Source organism: Bos javanicus, chromosome 4 (assembly GCF_032452875.1).
Source record: "Bos javanicus breed banteng chromosome 4, ARS-OSU_banteng_1.0, whole genome shotgun sequence".
Taxonomy (NCBI): domain Eukaryota; kingdom Metazoa; phylum Chordata; class Mammalia; order Artiodactyla; family Bovidae; genus Bos; species Bos javanicus.
The window spans coordinates 43,637,087-43,656,418 of NC_083871.1; the positions used below are offsets into that span (position 1 = coordinate 43,637,087).

General features: G+C 41.7%; 1 protein-coding gene across 14 annotated transcripts in view; it reads left to right on the forward strand.

The window, feature by feature from the left end:
• Positions 1–19,332, forward strand: part of MAGI2 (membrane associated guanylate kinase, WW and PDZ domain containing 2) — a 1,471,158-nt gene that overhangs the window by 1,290,189 nt on the left and 161,637 nt on the right. For all 14 annotated transcript variants that reach the window (XM_061413833.1, XM_061413837.1, XM_061413836.1 and 11 more), the window contains 2 exons: positions 1,219–1,411; positions 8,932–9,192. In XM_061413833.1, the coding sequence (XP_061269817.1) occupies positions 1,219–1,411; positions 8,932–9,192 (454 nt within the window). The remainder of the gene's footprint in view (positions 1–1,218; positions 1,412–8,931; positions 9,193–19,332) is intronic.

Consider the following 19,332-nt stretch of genomic DNA (forward strand, 5'->3'; position numbering starts at 1 on the left):
ATACTTTAGCCTCCTGTTGAGAAGAACTGATTCATTTGAAAAGACCCTGATGCTGGGAAACATTGTAGGTGAGAGGAGAAGGGGACGACAGAGGATGAAATGGTTGCATGGCATCACCAACTCGATGGAAGTGAGTTTGAGTAACCTCCGGGAGCTGGTGATGGACAGGGAAGCCTGGCATGCTGCAGTCTATGGGGTTATAAAGAGTCAGACTTGACTGAGCGACTGAAATGAACTGTCCAGGGAAAGTCAGCCACGAATTCTGCTTTGTTTTGTTTTGTTTTGTTTTGTTTTCTCCTTACCTCCAGCTTTTCAAAGCAAAATGAAAATTAAAAGACGAAAAGCATTTTGAACCTTTATCTGAATTTAATAATACACAGCAGTCAGTTTCCCCTGACACTTTTCAAGAGCTCACTATGTGCCCTGAGCAAAGTCACATGCTTCCCATGTGCTGTTCATTTCACATCTCCCAACAGTTCCATAAATAGGAATGGGTCCTATTTTGCAGGTGAAGCAACTGAGGCTTGCAGAGGTGCAAAGGCCTTGCCTGTGGCCACACAAATAAAGAACTGGAGCTAGTTTGTTTCATTTTAGAGCCCATGTGCAGTGCCAGTAGCATCAGACATTTGGAGTTAAGGGTGGTAACTTATGAGCCAGTTAGCAAGTGTCCCCCAAACTTTATGGCCATGAAAAGCAAGTTCAAAACAGCTGTTTCTCTAAGAGGAGTTAGCAACCTGGAAGAGTTAGAACAGCATCCTTTCAGCCTCTCATTTTTCATTTTTGAAGTACATACTCAGTGGGTTCAGTTCAGTTCAGTCACTCAGTCATGTCCAACTCTTTGTGACCTCATGAATCACAGCACGCCAGGCCTCCCTGTCCATCACCAACTCCCGGAATTCACTCAAACTCATGTCCATCGAGTCGGTGATATCATCCAGCCATCTCATTCTCTGTCATCCCCTTATCCTCCTGCCCCCAATCCCTCCCTGCATCAGAGTCTTTTCCAATGAGTCAGCTCTTTGAATGAGGTGGCCAGAGTATTAGAGTTTAAGCTTCAGCATCAGTCCTTCCACTGAACACCCAGGACTGATCTCCTTTAGGATGGAGGGTAGAGAGTATAAAAGCTTCCACTAAATTACTACATACATACGTACATACATAGGAAGGAAAAAGAAAGTTTAAAACATAAATGTTCTTTTCTTCTCATTGCTTCTGTAGATTTTGATTGGAGCCGTCATCGCCATGGGCTCAGCTGACAGAGATGGCCGCCTACACCCAGGAGATGAGCTCGTCTATGTGGATGGAATTCCAGTGGCTGGAAAGACCCACCGCTATGTCATCGACCTTATGCACCATGCAGCCCGGAATGGGCAGGTCAACCTCACTGTGAGAAGAAAGGTGCTATGTGGAGGTGGGTAGCTCGAACCAGCAGCAGGAGTTGGGGGTTAGGTGATGTGATGCTTTGTGAGTTGTGGTCAGGACACTGGAAACAACATTTTAAATCGGTTTCCATATTATGAGGGAAAAGACCAACCTAGATATTCCACATGTAACAATGAAGTTGAAAGTGCAGACTTTCACCTCACTAGTATAATACATTTCTAAGCAGTCAGGGACGGGGGAGCCTGGTGGGCTGCCGTTTATGGGGTCGCACAGAGTCGGACACGACTGAAGCGACTTAGCAGCAGCAGCAGCAAGCAGTCTTTGAGGCTGACATTTTCCATGGAGTCATTTAAAAAATTCCTAGCAAAGCCTGGGACTAATTTAAGATGTGTATGCTCTTTGCTTTTTAGTAGGTGCTAGTTATAAGAAGAACATTATAGTAGTGAAAAATATAGATTCTGAAAATGTTCTTCATTGTGTTTACAAGCCAAAAACCTCAGTGTTTTGATACTACAATAAGGCAACGAGGATGGAAAACTAGCTTCCTTTGTAGAGCCTGATAAAAGGTAACAATGGAATGATTACCCTGATTTAGAAAAATACAGCTATATGTTACTCTGAGAAAACACAGTTCATATAACTCCAAAGTTATGAGACAGAGAAATTAGAAGTAATTATTCCCTTTGCAACCATTTTCTCAGCTTCATAAAAGAATCCACAAAGACATACTTTTAAAATCAGCCCTCTTAGTCATATTATGATGATTCAGTTTATCTCTCTTTACCATGTCTCAACTCCCCCAAAAAAGATTTATATTTGTAAGAATTATGTTCATTACAAGCATTATACTTTTTTTTTAATCATCTGAGCACTCAGTAACATTGGGAATATAGTTCCAAACCACAAGTGTTTTTCTCTGTGACAGCGCCAACGATGTTCTGGCGTCACCTGCCCCGTGAGTCTGCTGGCCTCTTTGCTTAGCTACCTACCGCTCCTCATACAGAATGATCAATGCTAGAATTAGGAGGGACCTTAGAAAGAGCAACGTGAAATCCCTCATGTAACAGATGACAAATCAAGGCCCAGGGGTTCAGTAGATCACCCTGTGGTCTGCAGTGAGTCAGTGATCACGCAGAGACCCATCTCTCCAGCCAGGGCTTCTTTCTTTACACCATTTCCAGTTCCCTTCCACGCTCTACAACCAACCCCATGTCCAGTGAATTCAAAGCCATTAGACCAACCTTTAGCAAATGTCACTCCCTAACATAAGGACTCTTCTACATGTGCTATTATCATCACACGTTTGAATTTTTTAAAAGGCCACCAGCTAATTACAGGCTCTAAACCACTCAAGAAGATAAGGTTTGCTAGTCAAATTAAAAATCCTTTTTGAGTCTTCTAGAAACTAGATTTAGAACAAGAGCCATCACTTAAAAGGCTAAGTCAGAAGTACTGTTAGCCCTTACCCATAGAGACTGCTGTGGATCTTGTATCATACGGAGCTTTTGCTAAGAGGTGCCATTCATCTTCAGAAATTCACGGCAGACCGCTTGACCCAGTGAGGTAAAGCACCTTGAATTATGCCTTATCCTTGGGCGAGGTGCCAGGAGGGAAGACAGTGTTTGCTTGGTTAACATTTAACTGTCTCTCACCCTCCAGAATGATTTTTAATAAAACGTTTGCTGTGTTATATGTTCTGTAACCCAAAGATAAATTAGGAAGATGCTTGATTTACAAGGAAATATACTGCAAAGTGCAAAAACCAGTGCAGCAACATAATTTCATGCTCTTCTTGCCACCAGCTGATCATTGCAAATTAAATTTTGTTCTAATCAACCCAAGCTATTGGAGTGTATGCCAAATACTGCAAAAATGTATTCTTGCAATTTGTGGATTGTGTGACTTCCGTGAAGATACTCTTTGATGCAGTTCTTAGCAACTTTACTCATTTAGGCGTTCAAGTACATTTCAAGTGCATTTAATTTTTGAAAACGTTCTACTGCAGACTGCTCATTCACACCAGAAGAGTTTCCAAGTTAGTTCAACCCACTCTTCCTTGAAAGCTTTATGAGTATTAAAAACAATTAAGTTCAGCAAAGGATACTTTGATAGTAAAGTCAGTGCCTCGAAATAGGATGGGACAGATTTTAAAAATATGCACAGGAAGACAGCCTTTCTTCATAGCTGCCATTTCTTCAACAGTGAGAAGAGATAGCTGCAAATGGATGTGGGAATGGAGATGTCATTTCTAGGGTTCTTATTATCATGGTTAAAATTATTATGCTTTCCTAAGCCAAGGCAGTGGGGGTACAAGCCTAGCTTATGATGAGATGGTTCAAAGCCGAGGCAAATGAGCAATTAAATAATGAAGAGACAGAAGATGAACAAGAAGACAGGCAGTGTCACCCACTTCTTGCATAAAGGAGCACTGTAATGGAAAAAGAGCTGAAAGAAGGAAGGTCATAGAGATTATACCCTTCAGCCTTATGCTTGCTTCGGCTTGTTCAAATGTCCTGCTTCACCTCAGAAGACCCTAGGCAGTGGTTTCCTAGCTAATGCTCAAGAGGGAAAAAAAAAAAAAAAAACATTGATTATGAGAAATATAGACCAGTTAGTTACATTGAGCAAAAATGAAAATAACGGAGAAACCTGCTTCAAATGTTAACATATACATTATGTATGTTACATACATAACACACTAAAAATAGAAAGGCAAAATTTTCAATTAGACAATGGCAAACTAGACACTCGAAAGTGAGAAATTGTGGAGTAAAGGATGAAAACATCCAATTATGTATCCAATTTTATCAGATAATTTTAGTACAGATCTTGCACCTTAAACTAGTTTTGAGATTTGTCTTATCCATGCCACTAGCTCCAGTATTTAGCTGTTTTTTCCCCAAGGATAGTAGACGAGTGGCTTTAATTGTTACACTGAAAGTATAAATATTTATATGTCTCAGCTTTGAGATGCTCGACATAGTGACACATTATTTTGAATACATGCTATTCATCTGAGAGAAGAGTGTCTCTGAGGAGTTTCTAGAGCTGATGTACAAGAAAGTTTTATGACTCAATCAGAACTTGTTAGAGTCCATCTTAAAGCTATCAGCATCTTTTCGCTAACACCTAAGGGAAAGCATGGTCTTCCCTGGTGGCTCAGCTGGTAAAGAATCTGCCTGCAATGTGGGAGACCTGGGTTCGATCCCTGGGTTGGGAAGATCACCTGGAGAAGGGAAAGGCTACCCACTCCAGAATCCTGACCTAGAGAATTCCATGGCCTGTATAGGCCATGGGGTCGCAAAGAGTTGGACATGACTGAGCGACTTTCACTTTGAAGGGAAAGTGATTATTGGCCCGATGCTGAGAAAGGGAAAAGTCTTCTTTACAACTGGGTGAAAAGTTTAGTCAGTGATTAGGGTACTGGTGCGGAGAAGGCAGTGGCACCCCACTCCAGTACTCTTGCCTGGAAAATTCCATGGACGGAGGAGCCTGGTAGGCTGCAGTCCATGGGGTCGCTGAGAGTCGGACACGATTGAGCGACTTCAGTTTCACTTTCCACTTTCATGCACTGGAGAAGGAAATGACAACCCACTCCAGTGTTCTTGCCTGGAGAATCCCAGAGACGGGGTAGCCTAGCAGGCTGCCGTCTATGGGGTCGCACAGAGTCGGACACAACTGAAGTGACTTGCAGCAGGGTACTGGTGAATTTCCTGCTCCTGACTGCTATACTTTTTGTCGGTTCTAAATGCAGTCCCTTATTCTTTGTCTATAAGCATTTAAATAAGTTGTCTGCCCTGTTGAGCATAAAGCAGGTGTACATAAAATCAAATGCCTGTGGGTGGGCCAGCCCCTTACATGGCAAGGGCGCTACAGGGATGCACTATGCCTGTGGACACTCTAGCGCACGTATCTAAGCTCCACCATGCACAGTCCCCATTGCCTCAGCCATGCTTTAAGACTCACACATCTGCAGTGCTGTCATACGTCTGTGGGACAGTCCTGAGAAGGGACCCAGGCACACCCTGAAAGCAGGCAGGGGCTGCTTGGTTACAGAGTCTGAGAGTTCTGATACCCACCGGGTGATCTTGAAGGGAAAAAAGGGCTCTGGTTGAACAAGTCTCTTTGCCTACATGCTCCTCACTCCATGGGTAAATGAGTAAATCAGGAATGTACAGGAGACACTGGGGAGTAGTTGAGACTGTGGGGCTTTGCACATTTCATACTCAGTCAAGGGGGCAGCAATTGCCCAACTCTAATTGATTATTGGAAGCTTCCCAGGTGGTGCTAGTGGTAAAGAACCCACTTGCCACTGCAGGAGACGTAAGAGACATGGGTTTGATCCCTGGGTCTGAAGATCCCCTGGAGAAGGGCATGGCAACCTACTCCAGTATTTTTGCCTGGAGAATCCCATGGACAGAGGAGCCAAATATTTCAAGAGAAACTAGAAATCCAGCTTTCTATAAAATCTCCCTATTTAAAAATATTGCCAATTAATTTTAATAATCATTTAATAAACTCTAGGCCAGCACTGTGTGGAGAAGGCAATGGCACCCCACTCCAGTACTCTTGCCTGGAAAATCCCATGGACGGAGGAGCCTGGTAGGCTTCAGTCCATGGGGTCGCTAGGAGTTGGACACGACTGCTCGACTTCCCTTTCACTTTTCACTTTCATGCATTGGAGAAGGAAATGGCAACCCACTCCAGTGTTCTTGCCTGGAGAATCCCAGGGACAGGGGAGCCTGGTGGGCTGCCGTCTATGGGGTCGCACAGGGTCGGACACGACTGAAGCGACTTAGCAGCAGCAGGCCAGCACTGTGAAGGAATCATTAATAGGTCTGCAGACCAGGAGCAGCTCCTGGCCAGCACTTGACTGTTCTTGTCAAAACTACTTCAACCTGGAGGACTTTATCAATGACACCTGCCTTCCCAGACTCTCTCTCCCAGTCAGCACAGTGATGATTTCCAGTATGACCGGTGAGGACAGACAGAAGCTAAACCTAAAAATTAATTATTTGATTTGAGTAGATATTAAGTGACTGAATTTTGTATATTCATTTGGCTGTAAGCCAGAAGGATGAGTCAGGGATACTGGAAATTAGTGAGTTTTTTTTTTTTTAATGCACATGGTATTTAGTCACTTTCTGACATTTTACTATATTATTCTAAAACAATGTTATTCATGCTCCATACCAGGAAGTGTTGTTGAAAAGAAGACAGGCTCGTTTGTGTCTAGAGACAGCCAAGTAGAAAAATGATGTGGAATCAGTTCTATTCCTCAAAGCCAATCGTTGGAAGTCGTCTTAACTCCCTGGGTTTAAATGTGCTCGTGGTGTTAAAGATAAAGAACATTGTTGGAGAGGATGAAAGAGACATCCAGAAGCAATAGAAATGTACTCTGTTAATGTATTTGACTCCTTCACTCACCCGGGGACCACTTGCATTGACTTAAACAATGATTGTCTTTCTTTCTCCCTTTAGAACCAGTGGCAAATCCACTGTGAGTCATTTACTGCAAAGACAGATAATTTTTCTTTGTGCTGCTGTACTGACGACTGCAGCTCTCAACTCCCTAAAATATGACAGCCAGAAAATGAGATCTTTCTTGTCACTGCCTATGACATTTAGTTACTGATTTGGTCCAGTAACTTGGGGAGCTCTTCAATTTAATGTTGCAGCGTAATAATTGTTTGTTTTTCTTCTTCCTGACTATCTCTAATCACTTTATTTCCAACTTGTGCAAGGACTGATAAAGGACATGTGTGCTTCACCAGGACAATAACAGCTTGTCTTTGGATGATGTTTTCTAGTGGAGAGGGTTCATTTTACAGGCAGTTTGAAATTCTGGTAGAAAAGAGGAAAAAGCTTTGCCATTGACATTTTTTGTTGTTTTTCTTTTATCACTTCAGTACATTTCTTACAGATGAATGGCATCTATTTGCTTTATTTTATTAAAACCTGATTGAGTAAATATCACAGAAAATTCAAATTTATCAAGTGATAATAAGCAGCAGCCTGGATCTTCTTCATTTTGTACTTACAGATGAGAAATGAATACATTTTTGTAAAGATCATTTGTAAAACAGTATTTTAGTAAATGCAGTTCCATTTTCTGTAGGTATCAGTGTAACAAAACATCTCTTTTAGTCAGTGTTCTTGCTCCCTGATTTTTGAACTGACTTTGATTTTTGAAATGAAATGATTTTTCATTTCAGAATATAATTGCAGCTTAAGTAAGAAGCCCTCACTGGAACTTTGGCTAATTATTTTTAACTTGCCATATGAGACAACTTCCAGTATGCCAAATAGGAAACCATATCTAAAGACCCAAAAAAGAATCATTAATTATCATTATTTTCATCATTATTTTCAGTCTTAATGTCCCTCTATTCCATAAATATCTTTTGAGTACAGATGGACAGGGAGGCCTGGCGTGCTGCAGTCCATGGGGTCTCAAAGAGTCGGACATGACTGAGCGACTAAACTGAATCAAATTGTAAGATGGAGATGAAATGGTCATTTTTCTAATTACAGCATTCTACCTGCTTGCTTTTAAGTTTTTTTTTCATCAGAATACCAGAACCTAAGTATTATTGTAAAATAACAAAATTCTTTCTTGGATGATAGATCAACTTTCAATTTAAAACCTAGCTTCTCTTGGCTGCCAACTTTCTGTCATTTCCCCCTGAAAATATACTTACTTTCTCATGGAAGTATTGGCTTGGTTTATCTGGTTGATATAAACTATATTTTGTAATAATACAGAATTTAAATGAACAAGGCTTCTAACACCTCCCTTAGAGATTCAAAGTTCATCATTCCTTAGCCTGATATCATTGTTAGATTTGATCCTAGAGTGAGCAAAGTAAGTGTTTTCCACCTATACAAAGTGAATTAACACTTCAAGGCTAACAGGGTGTCACAATATTAAATAAAACCATGGCTATTTAGTAAAATTGCAATAGAGCTCTTACATGGACATCCCCTGTTAGCCCCAGCTACAATCAGCATTCCTCCCAGTGTGGCCTTGAAACCTCATCTAAATTCCTGGGCTCAGTTGTTCCTATATCTACTGAAAAAACTTCTTGGGTGGACTTTGAAGATGTGTATTTCATGCTAGTTCTATAAGTTTTATGTGTAGTACAGTTTAGGATTCTGTCTACCTGTTTCATGGTCTTTTATGGTCTGTCTTAAGATCAATTATGATCATGAAACTAAGAAGCCCTATATTTCAAACTAGGTGCTGTCTAAGGGAGTTGTAATTTTACCAAGGAGAATTTATAAACAAGTAACAGCACAGGGGGACTTGAGGAGGGGTTTTACTTGCATTTGCTGAGAAGGGTGGAAGGGAACAAGACCTAGGGGCCTCCTTAACCAGGTTCATAGCCTTTTAAATATGCATCACATCCAGAGACTGGGAGAATAGGAGCCAGTCAAGCAGTCTTGTAACAATACAGGTGTCTGGAACAGTGCCCAGGGCACAGGAGATGCTCGTTCATTCAGACTCTGGCTAAATAACCAGGTACCTGTGTATGATGTGTGTTCCAGGGGAGCCCTGCCCAGAGAATGGGAGGAGTCCAGGCTCCGTGTCGACCCACCACAGTTCTCCTCGCAGTGACTACGCAACCTACACCAACACCTACAGCAACAGTAACCATGCCGTCCCCACCAGCAACGCCTCTCCCCCCGAAGGCTTCGCCTCCCACAGCCTGCAGACCAGCGACGTGGTCATTCACCGCAAAGAGAACGAGGGTTTCGGCTTTGTCATCATCAGCTCCCTGAACAGGCCAGAGTCTGGATCCACTATAAGTAAGTGACTGCTCTGCCTGCTTTTGAATAAGAGGTCATCTTTCCATTGTCTGGTGGTGGGGGATCCCAGACAAGCAGACCAGAGAAATGTTGTGTTCATAAATAAATGTGCAGCCTGAAAGTCACAGGCTACAGTCACAACTAAGGCATCTTTAACACTTGACCAGTCAAAATGCTGACTTTGGCTTAGAAAGAATGCAAGACTACCACTGATGTCCCCCCAAACCCACAACCCCCATGAAAGCTCTTCTTTCACTTTATATTGGGAAGAAAATAAAGCAGAGTGATATAGGAGTCTTGATATGAGGAAAGGGGCACTCCTGTTCCATAGAATGACTGATATGAGATCAAGACATAGAGCTGGGCAGGAGCTAGGACATGCAGGGCCTCACACACCCTCGGGAAGGAGTGTAGATTATAGATTAAATCCTTGTGAGCCATTGGAAGGTTCTAAATGGTAGACAGATATCTAACTTAATATTTTTAAAAGATGAATCCAGCTACTTGTTAAAAATGAAATCAGAGGAAAGAGAGCTGGAGTGGAAGTGTGAGACACAGTGAGGAGGCCTTTAAAAGAGTCCTGTGGATCGTGCTGATATTCTGTGATGGATAAAATATTAAATCACTGTGCTGTGCACCTGGAACTAATGTATTATTGTAGGTCAACTATATTTTAGTAAAAAAATAAATAAATTTTACAATAAGTGAATAACTTAATAAGACAGCCCTGGAGGTCCAGAGGTTCTAGTGCCTTCCCTTAGAGTAGAAGTTGTGGAATGGGGGAAGTGGGTGATTTCACCTTCAGAGGTTCCTCCAAATCTCTGGTTCCAAGAGACTGTACAACAGGTGACAGCCAGAGGTTATATTTCTCTTCTGATCAAGCATCTTTGCAGATTCTCAGCTTCTGCAGTGGTTTTCCTTTCAGCCACACTATTTCAAAAGTTACTTGTCAGCCAGCAAGCATTAGGACGGAAGTGATAGGAAAACTTGTTCAATTTTTATGTTGAAGTGATTTAGCCCAAAATGGTGTGAATAGAAACACTATAATAGAGAGCAATAAGAGGAAAAAAATAATAATAATTGAGTCATGTTGTGGTCCTAAATTTTGTATGAATTGTGGTTGTTCCCAGCACATGGTGGGGGGTGCAGATGTCAAACAGTGCTCAAGAAATCAAATTGTTGAGTATGAATAAGAACTTTTTATGATAAAGTTAATGTTAGCAAAATACTACCAGGACTAAATGCCAGAGAATTGCCCTGTTTAGCTTTAGCTTTGACAAATTCAAGGGTGGAAACTATAGAAGCATTAAACCTCGTTGAATATGTACGGAAGCTAAATTGCATACATCTGAAAGTACGATTTCACTTATCTTTTTCTTCATGATAAGCCAAAGAAATAAATCCAGTCTTTAAGCTTAGAGTAAAAGCAGGATTCTGTCAGTGTGGTGGATTCACCAAGATTAAAAGGACACAAGACTAAAGATTTTCATGAATTATACAAATAGTTTGCCAATAATTTACACTTGGGGAAAACATTCACAGAGAGCTTTTGTAGCTATTCCAGTCATTCAAATTGTTTGTCGGATCCTGTCGGGACAGGATACTTAAAGGACTGGAATAAAACAAAGTATACTGCCACAATGAAAGTGTTAAGAATGTACATAAGGTCTCATCTTTATTTGAAGTGTAACAGCATAATTGCTAAATGTACAGGAGGATGTGTGTACGCACACACATGCACTTATTACGTAAAGAAGCCACAGATGATCTTTCTCTTGCAGAGAAGATCCATGCACGGACAGATTTGGAGAACACCAGGTACCAGTGCTTAAAATTAAATGTGGATTTTTCTTTCTGCCAAGTGACATTAGACTGACCTCAAAAGAGTAATTCTACCCCTTTTTTGAAATGGTATTATTTTATATCACCCTGGACAGTGGAAATAGATTCTAGAGTTCATGATACTTCTTAGCTTCTTTTTTTTCACATATTTATTTCTTTTCAATTTAAGAAAATTGAAACACACACTGTCCCTATGTTCCATGGGAAGAGCAGCTATTACACTGATAGCACATAGTGTTTACAGCCTGTAATTTGCAACATGCAGCTAAAAGGTTCCTAGACCTAATACTGTTTTATACCTAACTTTCATAATAATTTTCAACTCTAATGTTGGAGAGAAAAACTAAGCACCTCTTTGTTGTGCCACACAGCCACTGTCAGAAGATCAAGCTTTCCTGGGCTCTGGGAGACTGGGAGAATCTGATGCTATCAGGAGTCACAGTCATTCCCGGGGCTGTGTCATGTTTCTCTTAGTTTCTTATCTGAGCATAAGATCTTGAACACATTTGTAGTTTATTTTTAAGGCTACTGAGACGCTTTCCTTAACGGACAGGCGCTGTTATTTATGCCTGTGATAGGTGTACTGTCACATTTAGGCGAGGGAGTGGCGTGGCTATAATCATACTGCCTGCTCCTGAAACCTGGCTCGTCACTTACTGGCTGTGTGACCTTGAAGAAATTTCACAAGCTTTTTGGACTTTACAGTTTCCTTGAATGAAAAGAGAAAGTAATTCTAATGCCTGTGTCATCAGGTTGCTATGAGGGTTGAGTGAATTAGTACAAAGTTTTCTAAGTGCTTAGAAAAACTCTGCCTCAGAGTAAGCACTAAGTATGCCCTTGTTGCTGCCTTGACCACCTTGCCTGCTAGGAATCATCACTGCAATCAGCTCACTCTTCTCGGAGTGCTGAGTTCACGCTGGCATCAGTTCAGTCTGCCATTTGTCAGTGCCCCCCACTCTCCCAAAGCAGCTAAATCTGAGCCACAGATGAGCATCTCTGAGGGCCAGCACCCCCTCTCCCATCCTGACCTTCTGGGTGCAGAGTCTTCCCGATGCCCCAGGCCAGTAGTAGGGGCGGTAAGAGCAGCAGTGTCGTCGGCCACAGCAGACCAGCAGGCCTTGCTGAGGCTTCAGGCAGGAAGTCTCCCCAGACTTCACTAACCAATGGACTAGAAAAGGCGTGGCAGACATCAGAATTCAGACTCAAGGCTGTAGCTTTTAGAATATCCTGCAAACCTGATGTCTCTGTTGACTGTATCAGAGAAGAGCAGAGATCTGGAGATACTGTGTAAGCTTCCCTGCCCTCCAGACAAAGAAAGCATTCCCTTCCCCAGCTTCTTCAGCCCAGGTGGCAACTTTGTCAGGGAGGCCAGATGTTTAACCAATTGGGAACTTTGAAAACCAGCAAGCTTCCTGAACATTTTTGTCCCATTATCCAAAATATTGCTTTTGTTTTTTAGACTTTAAAATTGAACTCAAGGGAAAACAAAGTGGTTTGCAAACCAGAACCTAGGGTAACAGTGAACTGTAACAGGCATTTGCACTTAAAAGCGTTTGAAAGGATTAAAAAAAATTATATATAAAGCTGTTCATGGCCATGTTATTGATAAACATTGAAAGTTGGAAGTAATGTTAGAAGTTTCTCCAGAACTGGAAATGTTGGTATATTTGGAAAGTTCAAGGGATTTGCTGCCCATGACTGACTCTCCTGTCGTGCTTGCTGAGGTTTTGTACTCAGGATAAAGAAGGCTCAGGTAGGCTTCTGACTCAGAGTGGATCAGACGCCTGCTCTATAAAAATGCCCCAGCGGCCACGTGCAGTGGGGTTGACAGGTCAGTCTTTGGGCCTCCCTAGTGGAAGGTCTGAGTCTGACAACCTGGTTTTATTACAGAGCTATAACCTGTCACCACAAATGCTTCCTGCTCTGACCTCGAAACCTGTTTTCCTACCAGCGGTTCCCAAGAAGGGCTTTGACACAACTGATGAAATAAAGTGATGCTTAGTGTCCTGCTCTTATAAAACCTGTGAGGAAGGTTATGTTGAAATGTATGGAGTCAACGTGCCTGGGCAGCTCGGAAATCGGTGGTAGGGGCCGGTAGCCTGTTGAGCGGATTCATAAACTTAGGTGCAAACAAACTGAAGGTCAGGCATGCTCAGGACAGCAACCGTAACCCAACCAGGCAGCAGCAGTGGAGGAGCAAGCACTTCAGCCTTTCTTTCCCTTATTCACATTGTCCCAATGTCATCAACTGGTTTCTGTCTTTACTGGAAATGCCTCACTGGTCAACACGATACTGGCTCTTCATCTTTCGGCTCTGGGTGAGAGTTGAAAATCTTTTTTCCCGCACGTGAACTTTCTCTGGCACAGGTGGGGAGCACAGACTAGGTCATTGTTGACTTTCCCTAATGCCCACTGCAATCTGATATTCTAGGGAAAAGTTAGTCAGTTTTACCTTTGGTAGAATGCCCTGATGACTCGCGAAGTTCTTAATGATATCCATAGGTCCTGGTGTTGAAAAGTTATTCTAGAGATTCAGAAGCTTATCCAGTGGCTCTTTTGTGACATTTTAAGTGTAATTTACCAAAAAGGATGAAATAAAACTGAACAATTGGTAAAGAAATTTTTTTTCCACCTGAACTCATCCCACCAACCATGCAGCCACTGAATAGTCATTTGAGTTTAGGAGAGGTACAAATTAAAACCTAAAATCAAGACTTCTGTAGTTTTGCCCTAACACACAGAGATTCAAAATAAATGAAAAGTGCATTGGACAACAAGTCCGAGACTCTCTCCAGCTCATCCACTGACTATTGTGTCCCTTGAGTGAGTCACTTGGTTTTCCTGTGCTCATTCCTTGTGTACATGATTAGGAAAAATGGTCTTAATAGCCTCTTTCAGCTCTAAATTATATTATGCCATGAATCATCATGGAAATAAGATATTTGGTTAGGTTTGTGTGTGAAAAGCTTGGATAAGTTTGAGGCCTGGCTTATATTTTTCACTGCCTTAAGTTATCACTTTACACTTCTGTTACTTTCATTTTTGTTGTTTTTAGGGTGCTCCTCACACTTTCATTTCTTTTGTTCATCTTATCCTTTGTCAGGAAATGATCTGAAACATACCTTAAACGTTAAACTCTTAAACATACCTAACTAGCTTCCCCTTTAAGGCATTTTAAGGCAAGATTTCCCTCCTTCTTTCACTTATAAAATCATAGCATTTGTATAAAGCACTGAGGTAAAATGAATGAGGCTGATGGAGGCAAAGACCACCGTGCCACGGGGCTCTGCCCCTCACCTCAGCCGGCCATCCTCGGGAAGCAGCGGCTCTCAGCGTACCTGGAACCTTCAGTGGAACACTCATTTTAATGTCCCATAGTCACAGAGGTCTGCCCTAAAGTGAAACCTCTGAGGGGCTCCCCAGGTGGCATTGTGATAAAGAATCCTCCTGCCAATACAGGAGACGTAAGAGACGCTGTTTCAGTCCCTGGGTCAGAAAGATCCCCTGGAGGAGGCCAGGCAACCCACTCCAGTAGTCTTGCCTGGAGAATCCCATGAACAGAGGAGTCTGATGGGCTACAGTCCATAAGGTCGAAAAGAGTCGGACACGACTAAAGTGACTTAGCATGGACACGCAAACATCAGCAATCAGTAAGCGGCCCATCTTACATTTTATTGCTTTGGGTTATAGCAGTGGGTTTTCTTCCAAACTCTATACTGAGGTTTGTTCAGTGATCGCCTTAAAAATAGAGGCAATTGGTGCCACTCGTGCTACTGCTGGGACCCTGGCCTTTTCCAAGACAACAATACCCCAGAAGTGGTTGCCAGAAGGTTTCTGAAGTTATACCCATGCAGTGGAATTAGAAAGTGAATCCTCTTGGTTTCTCTGTCATTGGTTTGCAAAAGCAAGTTCCCTTTCAGAGTTCTTAGCCAGCTTTATAAACTTAAATATTCCCTTAATCCTTGAAAGAATCTCTGCTTTGAATTCCTTCAATGACATAGTGGCTTTTGCTTTGAGTTTTATGCTGAAAGTAGTTCACTCAGGAGGTGTGATGGTGTCACCCACACTGTTAAGGTGGTGCTTTTGTAACAGAAAAAATATGGTGGAGCAGAGGACTATATATAAAACACTAGTTTTCCCTCAAATATCTGCTTCTAATTAAACCATATGATAAGCAAATGTCTTCATAATCTTCTAGAAAATCTACATGTTAATACATAAAAAATATAATAAGGTGTTCAGTCTGCACTGAGGTACATATGTTTTAAGGCAAACCAACCTTTTCACATTTATATGTGTGACTTGATTTCTGCTTTAGGAAGTAGCCAGGGGCTAGGGTCTGAGTGGAGTACAGTTTTTAATCAAGCAAAGTTCATCCAGAAAGGTGGCACTTTCTGTGTATAATCCAATCTTCCCACAATGAGTCCTTGATCATAATACCCCTGATAAAAAAATATCTACAGAGTAAATCTCAAACACACTTCTCTTACATGCAAGACCCTAAGTAATGTAAATGCAGCCACTTTTTACCAGTAGCTCCTCACAGTTCCGCTCCATCAAAGCTGGTTTAGTTACCCCTGAAAGACAACTTTTGCTTTCCTGCCCCATAGTCCATGTTTTGGCTGCTGCCACTTGAAATACCTTCTTTTATCCACTAATAAATGTTATCAAGCTCTTCCCCAGGTACTGTACTAAGAATCTTCCACTATGTTTAATTTTCACAGCAACCCTATGAGGTACAGAAGTGAAAGTTGCTCAGTCATGTCCGACTCTTTGCAACTCCATGGGCTATACAGTCCATGGAATTCTCCAGGCCAGAATACTGGAGTGGGTAGCTTTTCCCTTCTCCAGGGGATCTTCCCAACCCAGGGATCGAACCCAGGTCTCTCGCACTGCAGGTGGATTCTTTACCAACTGAGCCACAAGGGAAGCCCATGAGGTAGAGACTACTGCCCAAACAGTAAGCATCTCTTACAAGCAACTCAGAAATCTCTTCTTAATTTCTGAATGAGAGTCTGCCTGAAGCCTCACCCTTCTTTCTTAAGTGTTTTCTGCAGTTCTTATATGAAATTCTTCTTCATTTTGTTTTTTGTTTTTTTTTTTTTTTTTTGTCTTCAAATCTCTTGATTGTTGACTGCTCTGTGATTTCCTTTCTCTTATCGTGTCTTATTACTCTCACTGTCATTTTATTTTTCATATGTTTTGCTAACCCTAAATGGAAGTTCCTTAAGGGCAAGAAATTATGACATCTCTTTAAATCCCTCACAGTTCCTGGTAGTATGCTCTTCAAGGATTTGTCACATAATTTATGTTGGTGGGATAGGGTTGGATTGGACTCTCATACAGCGACCTAGCCCTGCCCTCATCAAAGTGTGAATGTTCTCTGCTCCAACTCTCTATATACTTAACTAGCTGTTCTGTCCCTTAAAGGCAGCATGACATCTCTCTGAGAATGAGCATAGAACTCAGGAAAGGAAATGTTTGCAAGCTGGTCCTTGTGCAGCCTGAGAAATTCTTCCATAAGAGAGTGGGACTATAACAAAGTCCCAGATCCTATACTGATTTCCCATCAGTTGTGCTTAGCCTAAGTAAATGATTCCACAGCAGCTAAGGGCCTAGTGAGAGAGCCCTCTAAGAAATCAGGCCCTGGTGAACCAGGGAAGTGCCCGGGAAGACCTAATCATGAGTATCTGGGTCCCCAAACCCTTGTGCTCTGAAGGGCCATGCTGCAGGCCTCAGTGTGCTCCCTGATCCCCCTCGTCCTGGCACTGACTGTTCCTGGAATGGCCATCCATCTGTATGAACACCATCTCAGTGGTAATGATACCATCCTAAGCAGGAAGGTTTGGATGGCAGCCCAAAATCCTTAGAAAAAAAGTATGACTTCAAATTATTCACTCCACAGTCCTCGTTAACAAAGTAACCCCTATCTGTTCCAAGTGAACGACCTCTGAATCACATTAGTCTTCATAGGATCATACCCAACTAAAACCAGAGGACTAGAACCTATTGATTAAATTCAACTTTTTTTTCAGTCCTGCACATGACTAGTTTTGTTCCCAAATTAAAACTCGGCTGCCTAGGTCTTAACAGTAAACAGACTGGCAAACAACAAAAACGAGAAAAGATTTTGCATCAAACTCTAAGTCCTCTGATATCCAAACATCCACACATGTATTGACTAAAAGGCAAAAACAAATGTAAGCATTTTATTTTCTTAGCACTAACAAATTTAAAGATCATTAAACTGTAAAATAATAATAATAAACCAGAGAGACACAGCATCATTCTTATTTTCAAGAAGAGGAACAATGCAACCTATCAAAAAAAAAAAAAATCTGTGAATGCTCACATTGCATTTTTTTTTTTAATTCTTGACCATTTTTCTTATCTGAATGGAGCTCATAAATCATAATTTTTCCCCACTAGGAATTATTTTTCAGGAGGGTTTTATCATTACATTCAAAGACTCTCCAGGCAGCAGCAGAAGGTGGATGTCTTCTTAGCTCTTGTTTCCTCTGGGCTTATGTCCTGCAGGGCCTTGTTCTTCGCTGGAAGGTACAGGGAGCTCACAGCTGTGAAAAGAGCGCAGACTAGGTGTACAGGAGCTGCCTCTACCAGCAGAAGATGCCCATGAGGTTCAAATAAATTCTGAGCATACAGTTCACTTTTGCAAAAGGCATATTTTCTTTATAATCCATGCAGGGCCTCATGTTGGATTAAATTCTCTGTGATTTTGTTTTTCTTCTTTTTTCCCAACAATCAACCACATTAAAAAAAGCTGATTCCACAAAGACAACTATTTGAAAAGCATGTTGTTAAGTGAACACAGTACTGTTATTTAATCCCCATTTTCTAGCTGTGTTGAAAGAGTGTCATTAGGGAATATTTTCCCATTTGGGCTGGGATAAATAGCATTTCTCTTTCTGCCCCTGCTTTCACCAAGGACTCAGAGAGTGCCTATACCCAAATCCTCCCCGCCATACCAAATCCTGGTAAGAGTTCTCTTTGTTTGTTCACTTGACCACCAACAATTTTGACATTTATGCTGGATTTTTTCCCAAACAAACCATTGGCAGTCTTTGGTTAGAATTATTCCTAAAGATTAATCAGTCAGCCTCCTCTGGGTTGATGATCACTAAGCATTCCAAATGTGTACACTGTGCCAAAGAAAATTAACTAAATAGTGGGGCCTGCTATGGCATATTCATTTCCCAGTCTGATCTCTTCCAGATCCTCTTTCTCTAAGCCAGGCAACAGTTTGATCCACAAACATGCCCAGATGTTGGGCACCTGATGAACCCATCTGCTTTCTCAAGGCTAAGGTGCCCAAAACCTTCTGTTCGGAGACTGTTCACAATATAGATATGTTTTTATGGGCTCATCATAGAGGAGGGTCTCCCAGTAAACAAGAGCACATAGTTTAAAGGGTGTTCTGAGAGAGAACAGTTGAAACAACATGAGGTAGAAGAATATTTCCACTTAGAAGTCTTCATTCACATGTGTTTTAGACTTGCTAGATGAACAGCAAGATGAAACATAGCTTAAATTCCGATAGACATTTGATAAAATTCAAATACAGTGAAACCTTTATGTATTGTTTGCCAAGTGTCTTAGCCTGTGCAGACTTCTATAATAGAATGCCACACACTGGTAGCTTGTAAACACCAGTTTATAGAAATGTATTCCTCGCAGTTCTGGAGGCTGGGAAGTCCACGATCCTGGCACTGACAGATTCAGAGACTGGTGAGAGCTGACTTCATAGACAGTGTCTTCTCACTGCCCCTCACATGGTGAAAGGGATAAGGGAGCTCTGGGTGGTTCCTTTCATAAGGGCACTAATCCCATTCATGAGGGCTCCAATCTCATGACCTAATCACCTCCCAGGGCCCCATCTCCAAATAATTGTCACTTTGGGGATTAGGTTTCAACATATAAATTTGGACAGGACATAAACAGCCAGTTGCTAGTATAAAGTTAGTCACTGATAGTGATGCTTCCTGAGGCTTAGTGGTTAAGAGAAGGCTAACAGGTATACTTTCAGCTCCAATCAGTGTATATACTCACAAGCTTTAAAGCAGGCCTCCTAGTACCTAAGTTCATATCCCAGCTAAGTTGATACACAACTGCACCTTCCATACTTGAGAGACTAATACAAGCTATTACCCAAACATGTTTTCCAAATAAAATACCTTGAATACATCAGGACCTCCCTACTGCCACTACCAAGGCTTAGAATAGGCTCTAGATTAGCACTTTGCAGTAGAACTTTCTGCAGTGATGTCAGTGTTCTGTCCT